The following is a 16,380-nucleotide window of genomic DNA, read 5'->3' as shown; positions in this document are numbered from 1 at the left end:
CTCTGAATTAGCTGTCCTCTTGCCTGGGTCACCCACAAACCACCTGCGACTCTGCCCATTCACCTCTGCTTCTCATTGCTTCCGTAACATCCTTCCTGAAACACACACTATAATGTTCTTCTTTCTTAATTTTTAATGTTTTGAGCAACGTTTTCATTCGCATGTGGAAGACGGAACCTAATGTTTCTAGAATATCACGTTTACCGGCTTGTGTTTAAATTAGATGGAAACACTTTAAAAATTCAGAAAAAAAAATATGAAAAGCTACTTCCTTTCCTTTAAACCCTTTCACTCGACAAACACACATCTGGTAAGCCGATAGTTTAACCCGCGATAACCCGTAAACTCGATAATAAACCAGAATATCTGGAACCGCGTACTGAGGGAGTTTGGCAAGTATCGGAGAGTTCCCATCAAAATCTTCACTGTCATCCTAAATCAGAATGAAGTGCGTGTTGGTTATGGTTTTCTTTTTCTCAAAGAGTCGTGCGTAACTTCTTTTGGAAAGGACCTCAGTAAATGCCGTTAATCTCAGCCCGGGCAGAAATGCTGTAGCCTCCACCTCTTGAGAGCCCTGCTCTGTGGACTAGTCCATACGGAAGGTTTTCATCTGCAAAAGAGTATTTCACAACCTGAGATACTTACATCCGCTTTTGGAAGACCACCTGTATTCACTTCAATCCTGCACAAAATTTGCAGGTGCTTTAGTTGACTTAAATCCCAAGTCACCGGAGGATAAATGTTGAGACCTGACTGTCGTCATCATCTGTCATCTTTGACCTATGACTTCTGCTGCTTCTGCTTTAGCCATTTTCCCACCGTGCTCACCATCAGCCAAGGTGACCTGTGTGGCTGGGGCTATTTTTGGTAAGAATGTCCTTTTAAAAACAAATAATTCTCATCCAAGAAAATGTACTTGTATTTGAAAGGAGTCCCCTATATGGGTGGTGTATCAGACTGAGTGCAATTGATTTATTTTTCTAATTTTTTCTGCTTTTTGTAGTACTTATCTAGGCTTGTTCATGGTAGACTAAAATGATTTTCATATTTTAACTACTCATGAACGTGTTTATTATTTCAATTCGACAACCCCATGCTACGGATTTTTACTTGGCGTTAGTATTTTAACTGAATACTTTTAATGTTTGTTCTTGACATTGTGAGACGATTGATGTTTAGAGCTTAAATATGCATTTACAGAAGTGTTTGCAATGAAAGTGTTTTAAATCCTTAGAGCTCCTCACGGTATTTTAAATTACCACCTTTCTGTATGTTAGATACATATGGAATGTTACTGCCTGCTCCGATCGGAAATGTGTATTGTTCTGTTACATAGCCCACTTTGTAATTAGGCAATTCAAAAATGAAGCAGCATAGAAACATGGTTTCTAAAACACAGACCGATGAAATGAAGTAATACCTGCCAGGCTGTCTTTACCCAGATGGCAGAGGCACCTGGCCTGCTCCCTGCCTAGGAGCGATGCGAGGCAATCTAAGGTGTGACATCATAGCATCTCCCTTACAAATGTGCAGTTATTTTCTAGAATCAATTCAAATGCGTGTGCTGACATCATTCCCTCCCTGCCCATCTCCTCCGGATTTAGAAATGCCTCCTGAGAACACAGCGCTGGAAATTATCATTATTTAAATGATTTAATTGAGTGCTGCCCGAGCTGTGCAAAGATCGGCTACGGCTTCTCAGCAGGTGCCTGCCGCTCTCTCCTCCCCAGCAGTCCATCGCACCGTCCTTGCTCCTCTCCCATTCATCATCTGGGAGGGACGAGGGTCTCCCGCCCCACCTGCCCGTCTCCGGGTTGCACTGACTCTGTATTTGCGTTATTCAGAAGCAGATCGAATACAAGCCATTATATCGGCTGGCAGGCCCGTTTCTTCCTAACCATCGACCGTTAGAGGCTGCAGTTCAGATACCGTAAGCCTGGGATTCAACAGCAAAAGCCGTCACGGCTGAATCGATTTAAGGTAGTCGGGGAGGGGGAGCTCAGCTGTCCAGCCGCTCACTATTGGCTTCTTATTACGGCATTCTCCCCCGAGAGGCTCTCTGCATGCTCATTCACCCCCTCCTCCTCCTCCCAGCCCCCTCCTCGCCTACCCCTTCATTACTGATTCACAGCGAGAGGCAGCAGCGGCAGCCGCCACGCTCGTCACGAATCAGAGATTGCAATGAGCTCATCCTTTTCTCTTTGCGGCTTCGGAACTGCCCTGGCTTTATTGCTCTTATTGCTGCTGCTGTCTGCTCGCACACACATCCGCACGCGCTGAGCCCTGAAAGCTCTCCATTGCTTTTCTCCCATCCGAGCTTTCCCGCACTCGTTTTCTGCCATTTTCCTGCTTTTTAGGTACATTTTTAGATCCATGCTTTCTTTGGTTTGTTTTTCAAATCTACTTTGGACTCTGGCTGAGCCAGCACGGTGGATCATATTTTTCCTTGACTCTTAGCAAAGATGCTTTTCTCTTTCTGAGAGACCGACGGGCGTTGCTGTAGGCGGCCATCCGAGCCCATTTCAAAGATCTGAGGCTGGCTCTCCTAATCCTGCACTTTGTAAAATTGCGGTTCAAAGCCTATTCTTCTCACTCTGGATACTTACTACTTACTGCTCATGGAAGAAGGGGTACCTTGCAAGACCCCAGCTGCCAAGCTCACGCCGCCTGTCAAAAAGTCCCAGGACATGCATGACGAGAGAAGCAAGCTGGTGAATGAGTATGCGTGTCGGGTGCTGGAACTTCTGGGAATGGGGCATCGCCTGTTTGTGCCTCGGCTGCTTGCGGTGAGATCACATTTTCTTGAAATTCCTTGCCAATTTGCCATCTTCCCTCCCGAACCTGCTTCCTCCCCAGGATTCTTGGCACTGAATGGACGCATGAGATCTCTTTTTTTTTTTTATTTCCTCTCAGGTTTTCATAACCCAACTCCTAAGCACTGAGTCTTTATTTTTGATGGTAGCTTGGGAGGGCTGGACCTTAGTCCTGCTAATGGGGATCGGTGCCACTCCTTAACTAGCTTGAAGGGTTCATAGCCAGGGCTGCATTATAAAAAAAAATAAATCTTTCCTAAAGCCATGAATGCTTTTGTTCTCAGTCATGTAATGCCTGGTCTACTTCTAGATACTGATGGAAAGTGCATTAATGCTCAGCATTTCAAATTTTACACTTGTGACATCAAAGGTCAGTTTTAAACATTCATAAAAAATCAAGCTATGTTGATGTATTTTGGTTTTCTGCTGTTTCTGTGTTTGATTTTGAAAGGCAGTTGACGGTATGTAAAGAAGTTTAAAATACATGTGTAGAATTATCTGGGAAATAAACTGTTAAAGGTGTTTTTATCCATCATAGCAAATGATGTCTGTATGTGAAATGGCCTGCAATTGGCATGGCATGGTGCGGTACAGAGAAGTACGCTTTTATCATTTCTACTGCTGTAGAAAACAGACTCAAACCCACAAAATAGTGACGAAAGGTGAAGTCAGTACCTAGTCCTAGCTGAGTCTGCTCAACTAAACCTGGCTCCAGGTCGGAGGCACGCTTGGTCAGTGGCCTTGTACACCAGAACGTCATTGTGATGTGATGCATGTGAAGTCAGCTCTTTACTGATCCCGTCCCATTTTCTAGTGGGACGGTGCCTTTCCTTTATTCCCGTACCCTGTGCAGTCCTATACGTGGTTCCGTATAGTGACCTGTCTTGTATCTGCATCGTGCTACTGAAACCTCTCTCCGTGTTCTGCAGTACGCTCACATAAGCGAGTGTGCTCTGCGTGTTATAGAATGTTCAGTGGTTTAAAAAAAAAAAAAAAAAGGTGGGTGGCTGAACCAGCGTGTCCCTGCCTTGTGGGATGTCAGGTAAAAATAAAAACCCTGCAAGCTCTCTGATTGCTAGGAAAGTGCAGATGAATTTGGATACTTATGGTCACTTGTAGAATCAGGTATAGTGCCTGTCGTAGGGACTAATAACGCGTGGTTGAATGTGTAAGCGTTACTCCAGTTTACCTCCGAGCGTACCTACAGACTCATCCAGCCCATCGTGCTGCTTTAGTGCTGATGGTCTCTTGGGCAAGGACTGCCAAATCATTCGGAATTGGTTTGTGATGAGCTCTTAAGGAAAGCAGAGGCAAAACCACTGAGCTCTTTTTCACTTGACTTAATCAGGCTTTGTATCTGGCCCTCCAGCTGGAGAATACCAGGAAATTCAGCATACTTCATCACCCAGGCAGCTTATCTTTGCTGAATGACATAGTATTATTTATTAAAAAAGAAAAAAAAAATAAAGGGAGGGGGAAAGCAAACCAATACAAATAATGCTTGTGTTATTAGGGAGTCTTGACTTGTGGAGTCAATGTGATTTCCTGTCGGGTTTTATTAGCTAAATATACCTCTTCTGATATATATCCCTTCTGACATACACCCCTTCCGTAGAGGAGGAGAGACTGTGTTTCTGATGATTCTTTAAAAATGAGAAGTCTCTGAGGACCAAGAATTTGTACTTTTAATCAGAACTGAAGGTACTTCAAAACCTCCGTGTTTTGTAAAATTTAAGAACTAGATTCTTTTTTTTACGTGCATAAGCTTCTCCTTCTGCTGTGGTTTTAGGAATAAATGCCTAGGACGGGCAGAACATATACCATTGTAGTGTTATGTGAGAAATATAATCTATAACCTTTCTGCCAGCCTTAGAAAGATTCACATCACCTACTCACTGCATCAGCTAACTGCAACGACGGGCAAGTGAAACAGCACTAATTCTGTGTGGGTTTGTCCCCTTTGGGATGCGCTGGGTGGATGGAGCTAGTGGATTTTGTGTTTGCGCTTATCCACGTTCGTGGTATCGTACGTGGCAGAATTACCGTTCCCTTTGTAAGTCTGGGGCTGCATGGAAACGCAGCGGTGAAATTTTGAGCAGAGGGGGGTACTACTGGGTGTACACAAGATTACTGCTGTGTTGATGGATGCCAACTCATTGCACGCAAAACCAAAGCTATTTTTTTTCCATTATGCTTTTGTGCCAAACAGTGTTTTACAGCGAGCGCAGATTTTATTTAGGAAAAACTGGTTTTGACAGCATAGCTTTCGCAGTAAAGAAACGGACAGAAGCGATGCCAGCAAAAGGAGTCTTTTGATTTATTGTGCTAGAAGCAGCGTAGCTTTACCCACCAAGCTTTCCCAGGCCTGGATCCCAAGTTTATCCACCCTCGTGCTCCTTGGCAGCCCAGAAGGTCGACTCCATCCTCTTGGAGTGGTGGAACTGCCGTCAGGGCCGTGGCTCGCGGCTGAGGGCAGCGCAAAGCCGTGCAACGCGCGGCACTGCAGTCTTGTTGCTACCCGTGGAAGAGGAACTGTCAGGTTAGAAAGAATAGCTCACGTACCGTGATTTTGCGTTACATATCTTCTTAAAAGAACTTAAAACCCCATCTGTAGGTGTTATAGATTCAATATTATGTTCTGAGAAATTAGTGTGATGATACTTGTAAACCTTTTGAATTCACCAGTGGCACATGAAATAGTGGAGTAGAGTACGGCCAGAATCTTTGCAGCCTTTGCCTTGGTCTTGTACCTGACACATCTTCATTAAAGTGTAAAATACGTGGTTTATGCTCACTGACATGCGATAGAAATTATAAATATATGTACTGTATACATAGACTTCCGTGGAAATTAATAATTTGTATCTGTTTGTATGAAGGAGGAAGAATTAACTTAAGGACGCGTAGTGTGGTTGATTCAAAATTTCTTCCACTGTCTTAGTTCCCAGGTGGGAGTAGGAGGTTTAGTTGATATAGTCAGTAATAAATGAGACTGCAGAATTCATAATTGAGCTCGGAGAAATTAAATTAAAGAAAAAAGCCAGGGCTTTGTCCTTTGTCTTAATCACATTTTCCTAAATATTTTGGGCAAAGTAGTAGTAACATTATTTACTTAAATGATGTTAATTTTGATTTTTTTTCTTTTTAGTCTCTCAAATTCCACTCCTGGTTGTGGGTTTGTTTTTGGTTTTTTTTTTTTTTTTTGAACATTTGCAGTTTTCCAGAACTTTACCTTTAGATTTGAAAACTTTGCTAGTACTTGTGGGAAAGGGCTTTTCCTTAGTTTCAACTAACCCATATAAGATCATTTTATGGATATATTGTATTCATAAACTCATATATTTTATGATTATTTATGAATATATTGAAATACTTAAGCGGTGTGGGAAGGACGTTCGAGGGCATATTTAGTCAAACCTAAAAGGCAAGCTGAGACTTTTGGTCTCAGTGAGTTTCCTCTTTTGCCTGGTTTTAAAAATATTTTTTCTCCTAAACTATGATTATTTGAAAATTACATCTAGAGTAATAAAAAAATGCCCTGAAGTCTCTGAGTGCACAAAAATGCAACGCACCTGCCAAACTTTAATAATTGGTTCATTAAACTTACGAATGGTTTAGTGAAATAAATTGTTCAGGAGTTCCATGGGCTGTGACGTGATCCGACAAATTTACAAATCTCTGCCTGTCAAACAGCTGCCAAAGGTTCCTGAAATGTCTTTATGACTTACTGATTAAAATCACAAAATGTCAAGAAATGTGAATCTTAGGATGTCAACATTGCTTTTTTTTTTTTTTTTAAATATTTTTTGTGCTGCATATATATATACACACACACACACACACTGGTTTTATGTTGCTTCCTGGTTAGTTTGCAGCAAATACACAAACTACGCAACCTGGTTAATGTTGCTTTCAAAATGTTACCTTGATTTCTTGTGCTTTTAATAGTGAAACTAATTTTTTGATCAACAGATTATTTTAAAGAAATTAAAATATTTAGTGAAGTAGAAAGAGCTGAACAGAGCAGGCTTTACCACTCATGAAATTATCCAATGTGATGGGTTATAATTTTTTGTAACTATAATCTTAGTTCAGCAAACTCTTTCACATAATTCTTATTTCCACAATTCACCATTATTCTTATAGGATTTTCATTGAAGATTTTTTCAGGCAAAATTCTCAATAGTTACAATTTTTTGAGAGTAATTTGTTTGGGAGCTGTTAAAATATTATTATAACAGTCATACAAGCAGGAGTCTAGGAGAATGAAATCTGACTCTAAATGTTTTACATGTAATTCCTGTTTTTCTGACATATTTGCCTCCATCTTTTTTTGTATTTATTTTTAAATGAAGTGTTATGGACATAATGGATAGGTACATCTGCTTTTCTAAAGTTTGGCAAGGTAATTTAATTGTTGATTATTACATTATTTTCTGGGGTTTTTTTCTCCTCTAAAATACATTCCAAAATGCTCAATTACATTAAGAAAAATAAATTAAGTACAAAATTAAAATCAAAATATCTAGCCAGGACCTCTAGGAAGAATACTTGTTTGCAATTAGGATAGCTCAGCTCCTCCAATAATACTAAAACTTTGGCAAAAAAGCGTGTTTGGTGTTTGGTTTATGTCCAGAAGTCCTAACTGAAAACACCCTCCCACTCTGTTGGAAGCACGCAGGAGCCAGCCCGCCTTGGAGATTACGCGTCTTCCCGCATCGCAGTATCTGAGCGCCTTCTCCGTAAAACCAAGACCAGCGGCACGATGGGTTTTACAGGCTGGCTGGTGTCCCTTTGCTCCCGGGGTCAGAGCTGCGCTTGGGGCCGCGTCTCGGAGGAGGATGGCGTGAGGAAGAGGACGGGATTGGAAGCGCAGGAGAGCTTGTCTCCAAAGGCGGCACATTTGCAGCGTCATAGGGAAATCTGTTTGAATTGTGCAGTGGTCCCAGCTGTACAGTTTCTCAGGGGAGAAATCGCTTTGAAGTAAGCTGGTTATCAATGCCGATCCTGATTTTCAATCGGCATTACCCTGCTGAACTTGCCCGGGGGGGCTCGGCTGCCAGCACGGGCTGTGCCTGTGTGCCGGGCCGCGGCCACCGTGCTCTACAACTTCAGTAGAGCCCCTTGGGGATGTGAAACACTGATCTAGTCTCGAGTGTGGCAAAAGCACACATAACCTCAGTAAAACGTGTCCAGGAGAAAGAAATTATGACGTTAGGAAGAGGAAGCGGATGCGTTGGCCATAGCTGCGTTCAGGAGTGGGTCTGATTCATTAGATACCCGACTGCACCGACTTTCTGTCAACGCTACGTCAGTCTTGTCTGATTGAGTCTCAGCCAAACAGTCCTCCTGCCAAATTTTCATGGACAGAATCAGATGTGATAGTTTGTAAAGCTGAACATTTCTCGTCAGCATCCTGAAGGCAGCTTTTCTTGTGTCCCCGCTGTGCTGACCCAGCAGCTTCCTTGGCCATGAATGAGAGGAGGATCAAGCAGATCTTGAGAGAACGCTGAGGATTTTGATGACAGAAAGTTGTCTGCCTTAAAGATGCTGCCGTCATGGGGAAACGGATCCACTGAAGCTACTCCGGTTGTATTTGGAGTTTTCTCGCTCTTTCCTTGTGATTAATGTAGCTAAAAATGTAGCTAACATAGCTGCATGACAAGGGAGGGGATGCTCCTCCTCTGCTCCACTCTGGTGAGACTTCCCCTGGAGTACTGCGTCCAGCTCTGGGGTCACCAGGACAAGACAGACATGGTCCTGTTAGAGGGTCACCAAAACAACCCAAGGGCTGGAGCACCTCTGCTATGGAGATGGGCTGAGAGAGTTGGGGTTGTTCAGCCTGGAGAAGAGAAGGCTCTGGGGAGACCTTAGAGCCCCTTCCAGACCCTGAAGGGGCTCCAGGAAAGCTGGAGAGGGACTGGTGGCAAGGGCAGGGAGTGACAGGACAAGGGGAATGGCCTTAAGCCGAAGGAGGGGAGATCTGGATGAGATTTGAGGCAGAAATTCTTCCCTGTGAGGGTGCTGAGGCCCTGGCAGAGGTTGCCCAGAGAAGCTGTGGCTGCCCCTGGCTCCCTGGCAGTGTTCAAGGCCAGGTTGGATGGGGCTTTGGGCAACCTGGGCTAGTGGAGGGTGTCCCTGCCCATGGCAGGGGGTGGGACTGGATGGGCTGTGAGGTCCCTTCCAACCCAAACCAGTCTGTGATTCTGTGAAAATTACTATGGAGTGCCCAGTAAGGTGTACAATATAATCATCTCCAAAAATATGTAGGTAAACATACACAACATAGATTTTGTCCTTTTAGGCTCTTGATTGAGGAAATCGAAGGGCGTATTGCTGTGCCCATTCCCAAAGTGAAAGACTGGGCACAGAGCAGTGATGTGGGTGGCACACCTCTGATGTCAGCTCGTGCTGTCCACCATCAAAGATGCTGGATAACCATGAGAATACCCCCTTAACTTCTGTTGCTGTCCCAAGTTTGGTACATAATTTAAAACCTCTTCTCCCTTCCCTCACCAAATAAAAGTTTGGGAAAATTGCTATTTTTGATTGACCTTCTGGGTCAGCAGCTCTACCGTTTTCAGCAGAAATGTGGAATATGTCGGGGTAGGTTTGAGTATTACTGTCATGTATCTGCAGCACCAGTTTGCTTTGGGAAACAACATTTTTGTACCTTTAAGAAGGGCTTTTACATGGCAGACGTAATTGTTTTCGTGATGCTAGTTTGTAGGGTGTGTAGGGAGGATTCATAAAGTAAAATTTTCTCGGCATGGTAGTGATAATTGTATTTATTTTTTATTTTGCTAAATTTAACACCCAAGAGAAAGAATAATAATGATCGAGTCTCGCCTCTTGCATGTCAAAGGCTGCACGGTTTCTCCCAGTTCTCCCTCTGTGATGCCAAATCTCTTGTGTTTGGCCGAAACGTGTCTTTGGCAAAGAAGTTATCTGAAATTGGAGACAGCAAAGGATTTTGAGTGGATGAGAATATCGTTAAGAATCAAACTTTGAAACTATGCATATGTAACATACCTACTGCGTATAGCAAGGCAAAAAATGCCAAATGACCTGGTTTTGCTCAGTCTCGGGTGGCTGAACGCCACTCCTCCCTCTAACAAGTTGGACACGGACCGCTCGGGGGTCACGTAACTGTTAGCATGCCAGGGTCTCGTTCGTTAGCAGAATTAACCACGCAAATCGCTCCACCAACTAAGAACGGCCATGAACCACCACCTGTGGAATCGAGAAAGAGCTCTCAGTCTGTCAGCCCTGTCCGTGTCCGGGTCGGGTGAGGTTTCCCGTGTTCACGAGAAAGGGGAGGATGCACAGGGGAAAATGCTGGCGTGGTACCGGGGGAATTAATTCAGCAGTTACCTTAACCAAAGGCACCTCTGCTGCTCCTGAGGTAGTTGTAGTAATAACACTGCGATACGCAGCACCGGTCTCCAGGATGCTACTCTGTATGTTGACACATCTTTCTTCACTCTTTTCCGGGTTAAAGATCTTGAAATTCACATTTTTTGAGATGACACCCTAAATATCTGCTCTGGACGGACAGTTTCTGTGAACCTTTTAAAGGAACTATCCCAAGGCTTGGTGTTTCAAATCTATTGAATTTCTTGGTGTAGTTCTTGGTGAATCCGAAGATGAATACATTTGTCCCTGTGAATCATATTACTCCATCGGCAGCAGAACTGGATTAATGTTGAATGTTTAACGTTTTCTGACCTGTTAGGCTTGATACCACGCTGAGAGGTACAGTATTATGAGAGATGTAGAAATAAGCATGTAAAACATTTTCTGGCACTGTGTTCTTTGAGAAATTGTGTCACAGACTTCCGCACATTGACTTGCTGATGCCTCATATGAGTCATACGCATTTCTGCTTCTGCTGTTCATGTCTGCAACCATATGTATCTCTATATACATTGTCATTTTAGGGCAGCGTTACGAGAATCAGCAACGGTCTAACGCACAAGCTCTCGAGAAAATATTATAAATTCTCCTAGGTTTTTGTCGTTCGTTTGGTTTTTGGTTTTCTCCTCGCTGAGTGACATCTTGACAGGGCTGAGCCAGAATCCCTTTCTCACCCTGCAAGTATAGAAGGATAAAAGACATGAATGTGTTACCGTCCTCTGATTGTGCTGCTCTGCCCACGGTTCCTTGGATGTGCTGTAGCCTCTGCTTTACGAGATACAGGTTACAGCGCTGATTTCAAGGAGGATGTTTTTGAGCTAATGTGAATATTGGTGGTTTGGAATGCGTTCAGTAAATGACAAATCCAGTAAAAGACCATGACTGCGTGTTCTCGGTGTTTACAGTAGTTCCCTGTGTTTAATTGCAGACCTCAAAAGAGGACCTTCTACAGGCTGATTTTGAAGGAGCTTTAAAATTCTTCAGGGTTCAGTTGCCCAAGAGGTACAGAGCTGAAGAGAACGCCAGGAGACTGATGGAACAAGCTTGCAACATAAAGGTAAGACTGGTCTTCGTCTCTTCTCATTCACCCAGGGTTTTTACAGGAAAAGTAGCAGTAGCACGTGGAAAGTAAAGTAGTGAATTCATTAGTTTATTACTTTTTATACCTGTTTGTGTCTTTCTACACACGCCCGCGTGCACGCTTTTTATATGTAAAGAAAGTAAAGCTCTGAGCTTTTCCCTCTTTTTCTGCTTCGGTACAAGCTAATGATTAAAATACAAAACTGATGCGTGATCAAACAAACTGAATTATCAGAACTCGCTAATTCGTGAACTGATTTATAAACAGTGATTACACTAAACCAATTAATCGAATGTATGATAGTCATGCAACCAAAGATCGGCTGCTATTTATTTGCTGAACACTCCTGTATAATACAATTGTGTGGCGTTAGAAACTTAGTTTTGTTTGTATGTCAAGCTTACCAAGACAGAATATCTTTATATATTCGAACCTATCCCCAAGCCCGTGCTGTCAAAAGGCAGGCTTCTTTGAACGTCTGGAGCACAAGTATCGGGCTTGTAATGAATGATGGCAAATTAGAGGACTGTCAGGGTTTGAGGATGGAAATCTTCTGTTAAAAATGGCCGCAGAGGTTCATAAAGCTATCATTTGAAAGGTCTGCTGGCTTTTCTGGTTTTTTTTTTGTTGGAATATGTATAGCTATGGATGGGCTTAACGTTTGGTCTCCAAAAAAAGTGCTTTTGTTATTTCTTGGAGTGGGAGCACTGATGGGAAATGTGCGTTTGGTGCGGCCCGATAATGGGCTGAGAACATCCCATCAGAAAGAATGCTCCTCTAACGTTCCACCTTTTTTATATCTCTCTCAATATATTTATTAATCTACTCTTGTGCTGCTTAATTTCATAGTTTATTAAGCACGGGCTTTTTCCATGCTGGTTAAAACTCTGATCTTGTGAAAGAGTGGGGCTTGCTGTACTAATGTTTATTCCAGCTAGAAAAAAAGGTCTGTGCAAAGGTTTTGTTAAAATTGGATTTGACATTTCAGCTCTGCTACTGAAAGCGAGTAGTTGGGAGTAAACGACTACAGTTTGACATTTAGCGTTTAGTCCTTTGGTCAGTTCTTGAAAATGAGTAATTTAAGGATTTACCAAGTACAATAAAATTATATTGTTTACTCAGTGTGTATTTTTCTGATGAGATGTTAAAATAGAAGTCCTTATGGTACTTTTGGGAAGAGATATGTGCCAGTTTTCTTCAGCCTACCTTTCTCATTTTTTGTGCAATATATTATGTGCCACGTGATGATATTTTTCATTAATTTTTCAATTTGTATTGGGTATGTACATATACGATGCGTTTTGTTGGGAAAGCGTTTTGCAACGTGTTTAAGGCAGATGGTCGGTGCATAGTGCCTTGTACGGGTTCTGCGCGTGGAGCCTTTTAAAAGCGGAGAATAGAACTCTGAACTGTTCGTCGACGTGAATGGGACGACAGCTGAAGGATTTGACCGTGAATCCACTGCCTGTGCAGGATTTTGCACATTCTGCATTCCAGCCCGTAAGAGAACAGTACAGATGAGTACAGCAGACATGGAGTCAAGGCACTCTCCTGCGTGTTATGGAAGTACATGGCGATTAGTAGGAATTTTTGGAACGGAGGGAGAATTCAGGGCCAACACCTGGGGTTATCAGGAATGGGAAAAACGAGAAGATTCAAGTTACCTTCTGCTCTGTTAGTAGCACCCCACCCTTGTAAGGAGTATAGTTGAGAGTTGGGTTCTGCTAACTCACTGGGCGTGCAACTCATTCCTCATTCAGATGTAAGACACAGGAGAGGATCTAAATTGTGTCCTGAACAGTCTTGATAGTTAAGCTGGGAATAGCTAAGCCCACGGAGAGGAGTGTTCCGAAACTCAGAGCCTTTTAGTTAAGGTTGTTGGCAGGGTTAATGGCATAGTCAGGAAAGTTAATCTAAATAGAGGAGGCTCTGAACGTAGGTGGTGTATTTAAAACAGTGAAAGTGTGAACGACTCCAGGAACTTAACAGGAGGAAACTCAGTGCAAGACTTACTATTACTCCTGTCATAGATGCCACTCCTACGGATAGCCACGTGCTCACCAACACCAAGGCTTCTGTCTGGCCAGGATCACTTGCGTGTGATGAGGATGAAGGACGGTGGCTACAAAGTCCTCACTATGTCTCTTGGGTTCCTCTTGATTGATGACAATAAACTGGCTTTTAGACAAATTTTTTGTACTCTTTAGGAGTCAAACAGTTCTCATGGTGTGGTCTTTTCTCTCAGAAGCTTGCTGGTGGGTGAGTTTGTGGCTCCCAGCCTGTTTTCCTGTTGGCAGAGGTGACATTCTGTAGCTCTGCTGCAGGTCTCTGGCTGGTCATCCTTAGTACGGCCTCACCGGCCTTCTGGTCTAGATGTAGCAAGACATTTCTCATCGTTTGCCGGTTTGACTGCTGTCACTTGTGTCCTTGCTTATCAATACATGAGGTTCTCATCACCCATTCTCTGTAGTGTTTCTTCTGGTACTTCTGCATGCAGATGCTTCCATTCATACTTCCTTCGGAGTGATCTTAGCATTTCTGTTACGTGTCCCTACCGAGTGATTATGTGACGCCTTGACTCTGTTAACTCCATGTCCCTCATTAAATTAATGGTTGAACTGACTTCACACTCACAGTTTTTATTTATTTGGATCAACTTTTCTCACTTTTGCCAACTAGAATGTCCTTGGAGAGCCAAATCTGAATCACAGGAACGTAACCTCTGACTGGAGATGGTAAGATCTTTTCTGATAGGCAGAGAAGAAAATCAGCTCATAACGAAGGAGGTGATCAGGAGTAATCAACGTGGGTTTATGAAGTAAATCATGCTTAACCAACCTGATAGCCTTCTATGATGAGATGACTGCCTTGATGTATGAGGTGAGAGGTGAGGATGTCTTTTATCTCAAGTACAGCAAGTACAGACACTGTCTCCCATAACATCCGTATAGACAAACTGGTGAAGTATGGTCTAGATAAGTGGGCAGAGAGGTGGATTGACATCTGGTTGAATTGCTAGGTTCAAAGGGCTGTGGTCAGCAGCAGGATGTCCAGTTGGAGGCCGGTCATTAGTGTTGTACCTCAGAGGTTGATAGTGTGACCGATACTGCTTAGCCTCATTAATGACGTAAATGATGGAGCTGAGAGCAGCCTCAGCAAGTTTACAGATGACACAAAGCTGGGAGGAGTGGCTGATGGACCGGATGGGTGTGCTGCCATCCAGAGGGACCTTGACAGGCTGGAGAAACGGGCCGGCAGGCATGTCATGAAGTTCAGCAAAGGGAAGCGCAAGGTCCTGCAGCTGGGAGGAGCAACCCCAGGCACCAGTACCTGCTGGGGCCAGCCAGCTGGAAAGCAGCTTGACAGAAAAGGACCTGGGGGTCCTGTGGACACCAAGTTGGACATGAGCCAGTCCTCAGCCCTTGCTGCAGAGAAGACCCGTGGTATCCTGGGCTGCACTGGGAGGAGAGTTGCCAGCAGGTCAAGGAAGTGATCCTTCTCTACGCAGCAGTGGTGAGGCGCACCTGGAATACTGTGTCCAGGCCTGGTCTCCCCAGGACAAGACATAGCTACAATGGTGAGAGTCTGGTGAAGGGCCATGAAGATGATTTAAGGGACTGGAGCGTCTCTCCTATAAGGTGAGGCTGAGAGCGCTGGGGCTGTTCAGCCTGGAGGAGGCTCAGGAGGACCTTATCGATATGTATAAATACCTGGTGGGAGGAACTAAAGAAGAGGAAGCCAGGCTCTTCTCAGTATTGTCCAGTGAACAGACAAGAGCCAGTGGGCACAAAATGAAATAAAATAATTTATATTTCAAAGCTATTTATTCATTTATTAACTCCTGGGAGATCAGACACAGGAACAGGTTGCCTAAGGAGGTTTTGGAATCTCCATCTGTGGAGATACTCGAAACATAACTGGTCCTGAGCAACCTGCTGTAGTTAACCTTGCTTCAAGGGGGTCGTTTAGACAAGATGTTCTCCACGTGTCTCTTCCAACCTCAACTATTCTGTGATTCTATAATTAGATATTATAATAACAGTATTTATTTACAAGCAGGAGCTAATAATTACAGGAGTTGACATGCTCAAATAGGGAATTATGGTCTTGATAATCATCACTCGAAGAGGTCCAGGGAATGCAGAGGTTATATGTCTGGTTGAAAGCAGCAAAACTTGTTCTGTTCAAAAAAAAACCCGAACAAGACCCTTAAACATGTTTTTTTATTCTGCTGTATGAATTAGGCATTGTGTGTCTTTCAGCTGCTTCTTACTTCTGTATTAGTATTTGTAGACTAAACACCAGATGTTTTTAGAGTAAGTATCACACACTAAGTGCCAGGGAGTATTTTCTTTAGGTTTCTGAGCTAATTAGTGAGACATTAAACCCATGAAAATAGAATCATGGTGTGGTCAGGTTTCATAGCCTGGCTGTATCTTTCCCAGCATTTCTTTTTATTTGTTCCCACATTACTGCAAAACAAAACAGGGCTTTAACATGTAATAAAAATCCACCTCTCCCTGCTGCTTTTTTTTTTTTCCTTGAGCTCTAGCTGACATTGTTCTAGAGAAGGCAAATGAAAAAATGCTTGGTGTTTTTTCTCCTTAATTTCACAACTTTTGATTTTAACTCATGAGTTCAGGACCTAACCCTTGGATTTTGAAGGTGCTGCATTGGAAATAGGTTTATCGTACTGTTTTTAAAACAAAAAGAATTAGCATCAATCTCTCCTTTAGGAACGGCTCTGTAAATACAAAGAAAAAAGCTCCTATTAATTGAAAATTGTATATAAACTGTGGTAGGGAACGTCTCATTCAATTAAGGATTATCCGTGGTGATTACTCACCAGGTCTGAATTTTGATCATTTACAAAGTCAGTGGAATTAGAAATAATAGTAGTATTTCCCAGCAGGTGATTGTTGGGTAGCATTCCATGGTTTGGGCAGGTTTTGAACTAATTCATACTGTGAAATAACATGGCCTCAGAAACTTCCCTTTGGTTTTGTCATGCGCGTGTTACATGCTGTTATGCAAAGTCAGGGTCTCGTTAGTACCTGGCTGATGGAGTAG

At 43.1% G+C, this 16,380-nt stretch overlaps 1 protein-coding gene across 17 annotated transcripts in view; it reads left to right on the top strand.

The window, feature by feature from the left end:
- RABGAP1L (RAB GTPase activating protein 1 like) overlaps window positions 1-16,380 on the top strand; it is a 246,713-nt gene that overhangs the window by 173,799 nt on the left and 56,534 nt on the right. For 15 of the 17 annotated variants that reach the window (XM_075760482.1, XM_075760477.1, XM_075760475.1 and 12 more), the window contains one exon: window positions 11,158-11,286. In XM_075760482.1, the coding sequence (XP_075616597.1) occupies window positions 11,158-11,286 (129 nt within the window). Of the gene's footprint in view, window positions 1-1,526; window positions 2,787-11,157; window positions 11,287-16,380 lie in introns of those variants that run through there. The other 2 variants (XM_010309358.2, XM_075760488.1) reach the window with 2 other exon arrangements.

Source organism: Balearica regulorum, chromosome 8 (genome assembly GCF_011004875.1).
Source record: "Balearica regulorum gibbericeps isolate bBalReg1 chromosome 8, bBalReg1.pri, whole genome shotgun sequence".
NCBI lineage: Eukaryota > Metazoa > Chordata > Aves > Gruiformes > Gruidae > Balearica > Balearica regulorum.
This window is presented reverse-complemented; position numbering and strand designations above follow the sequence as displayed.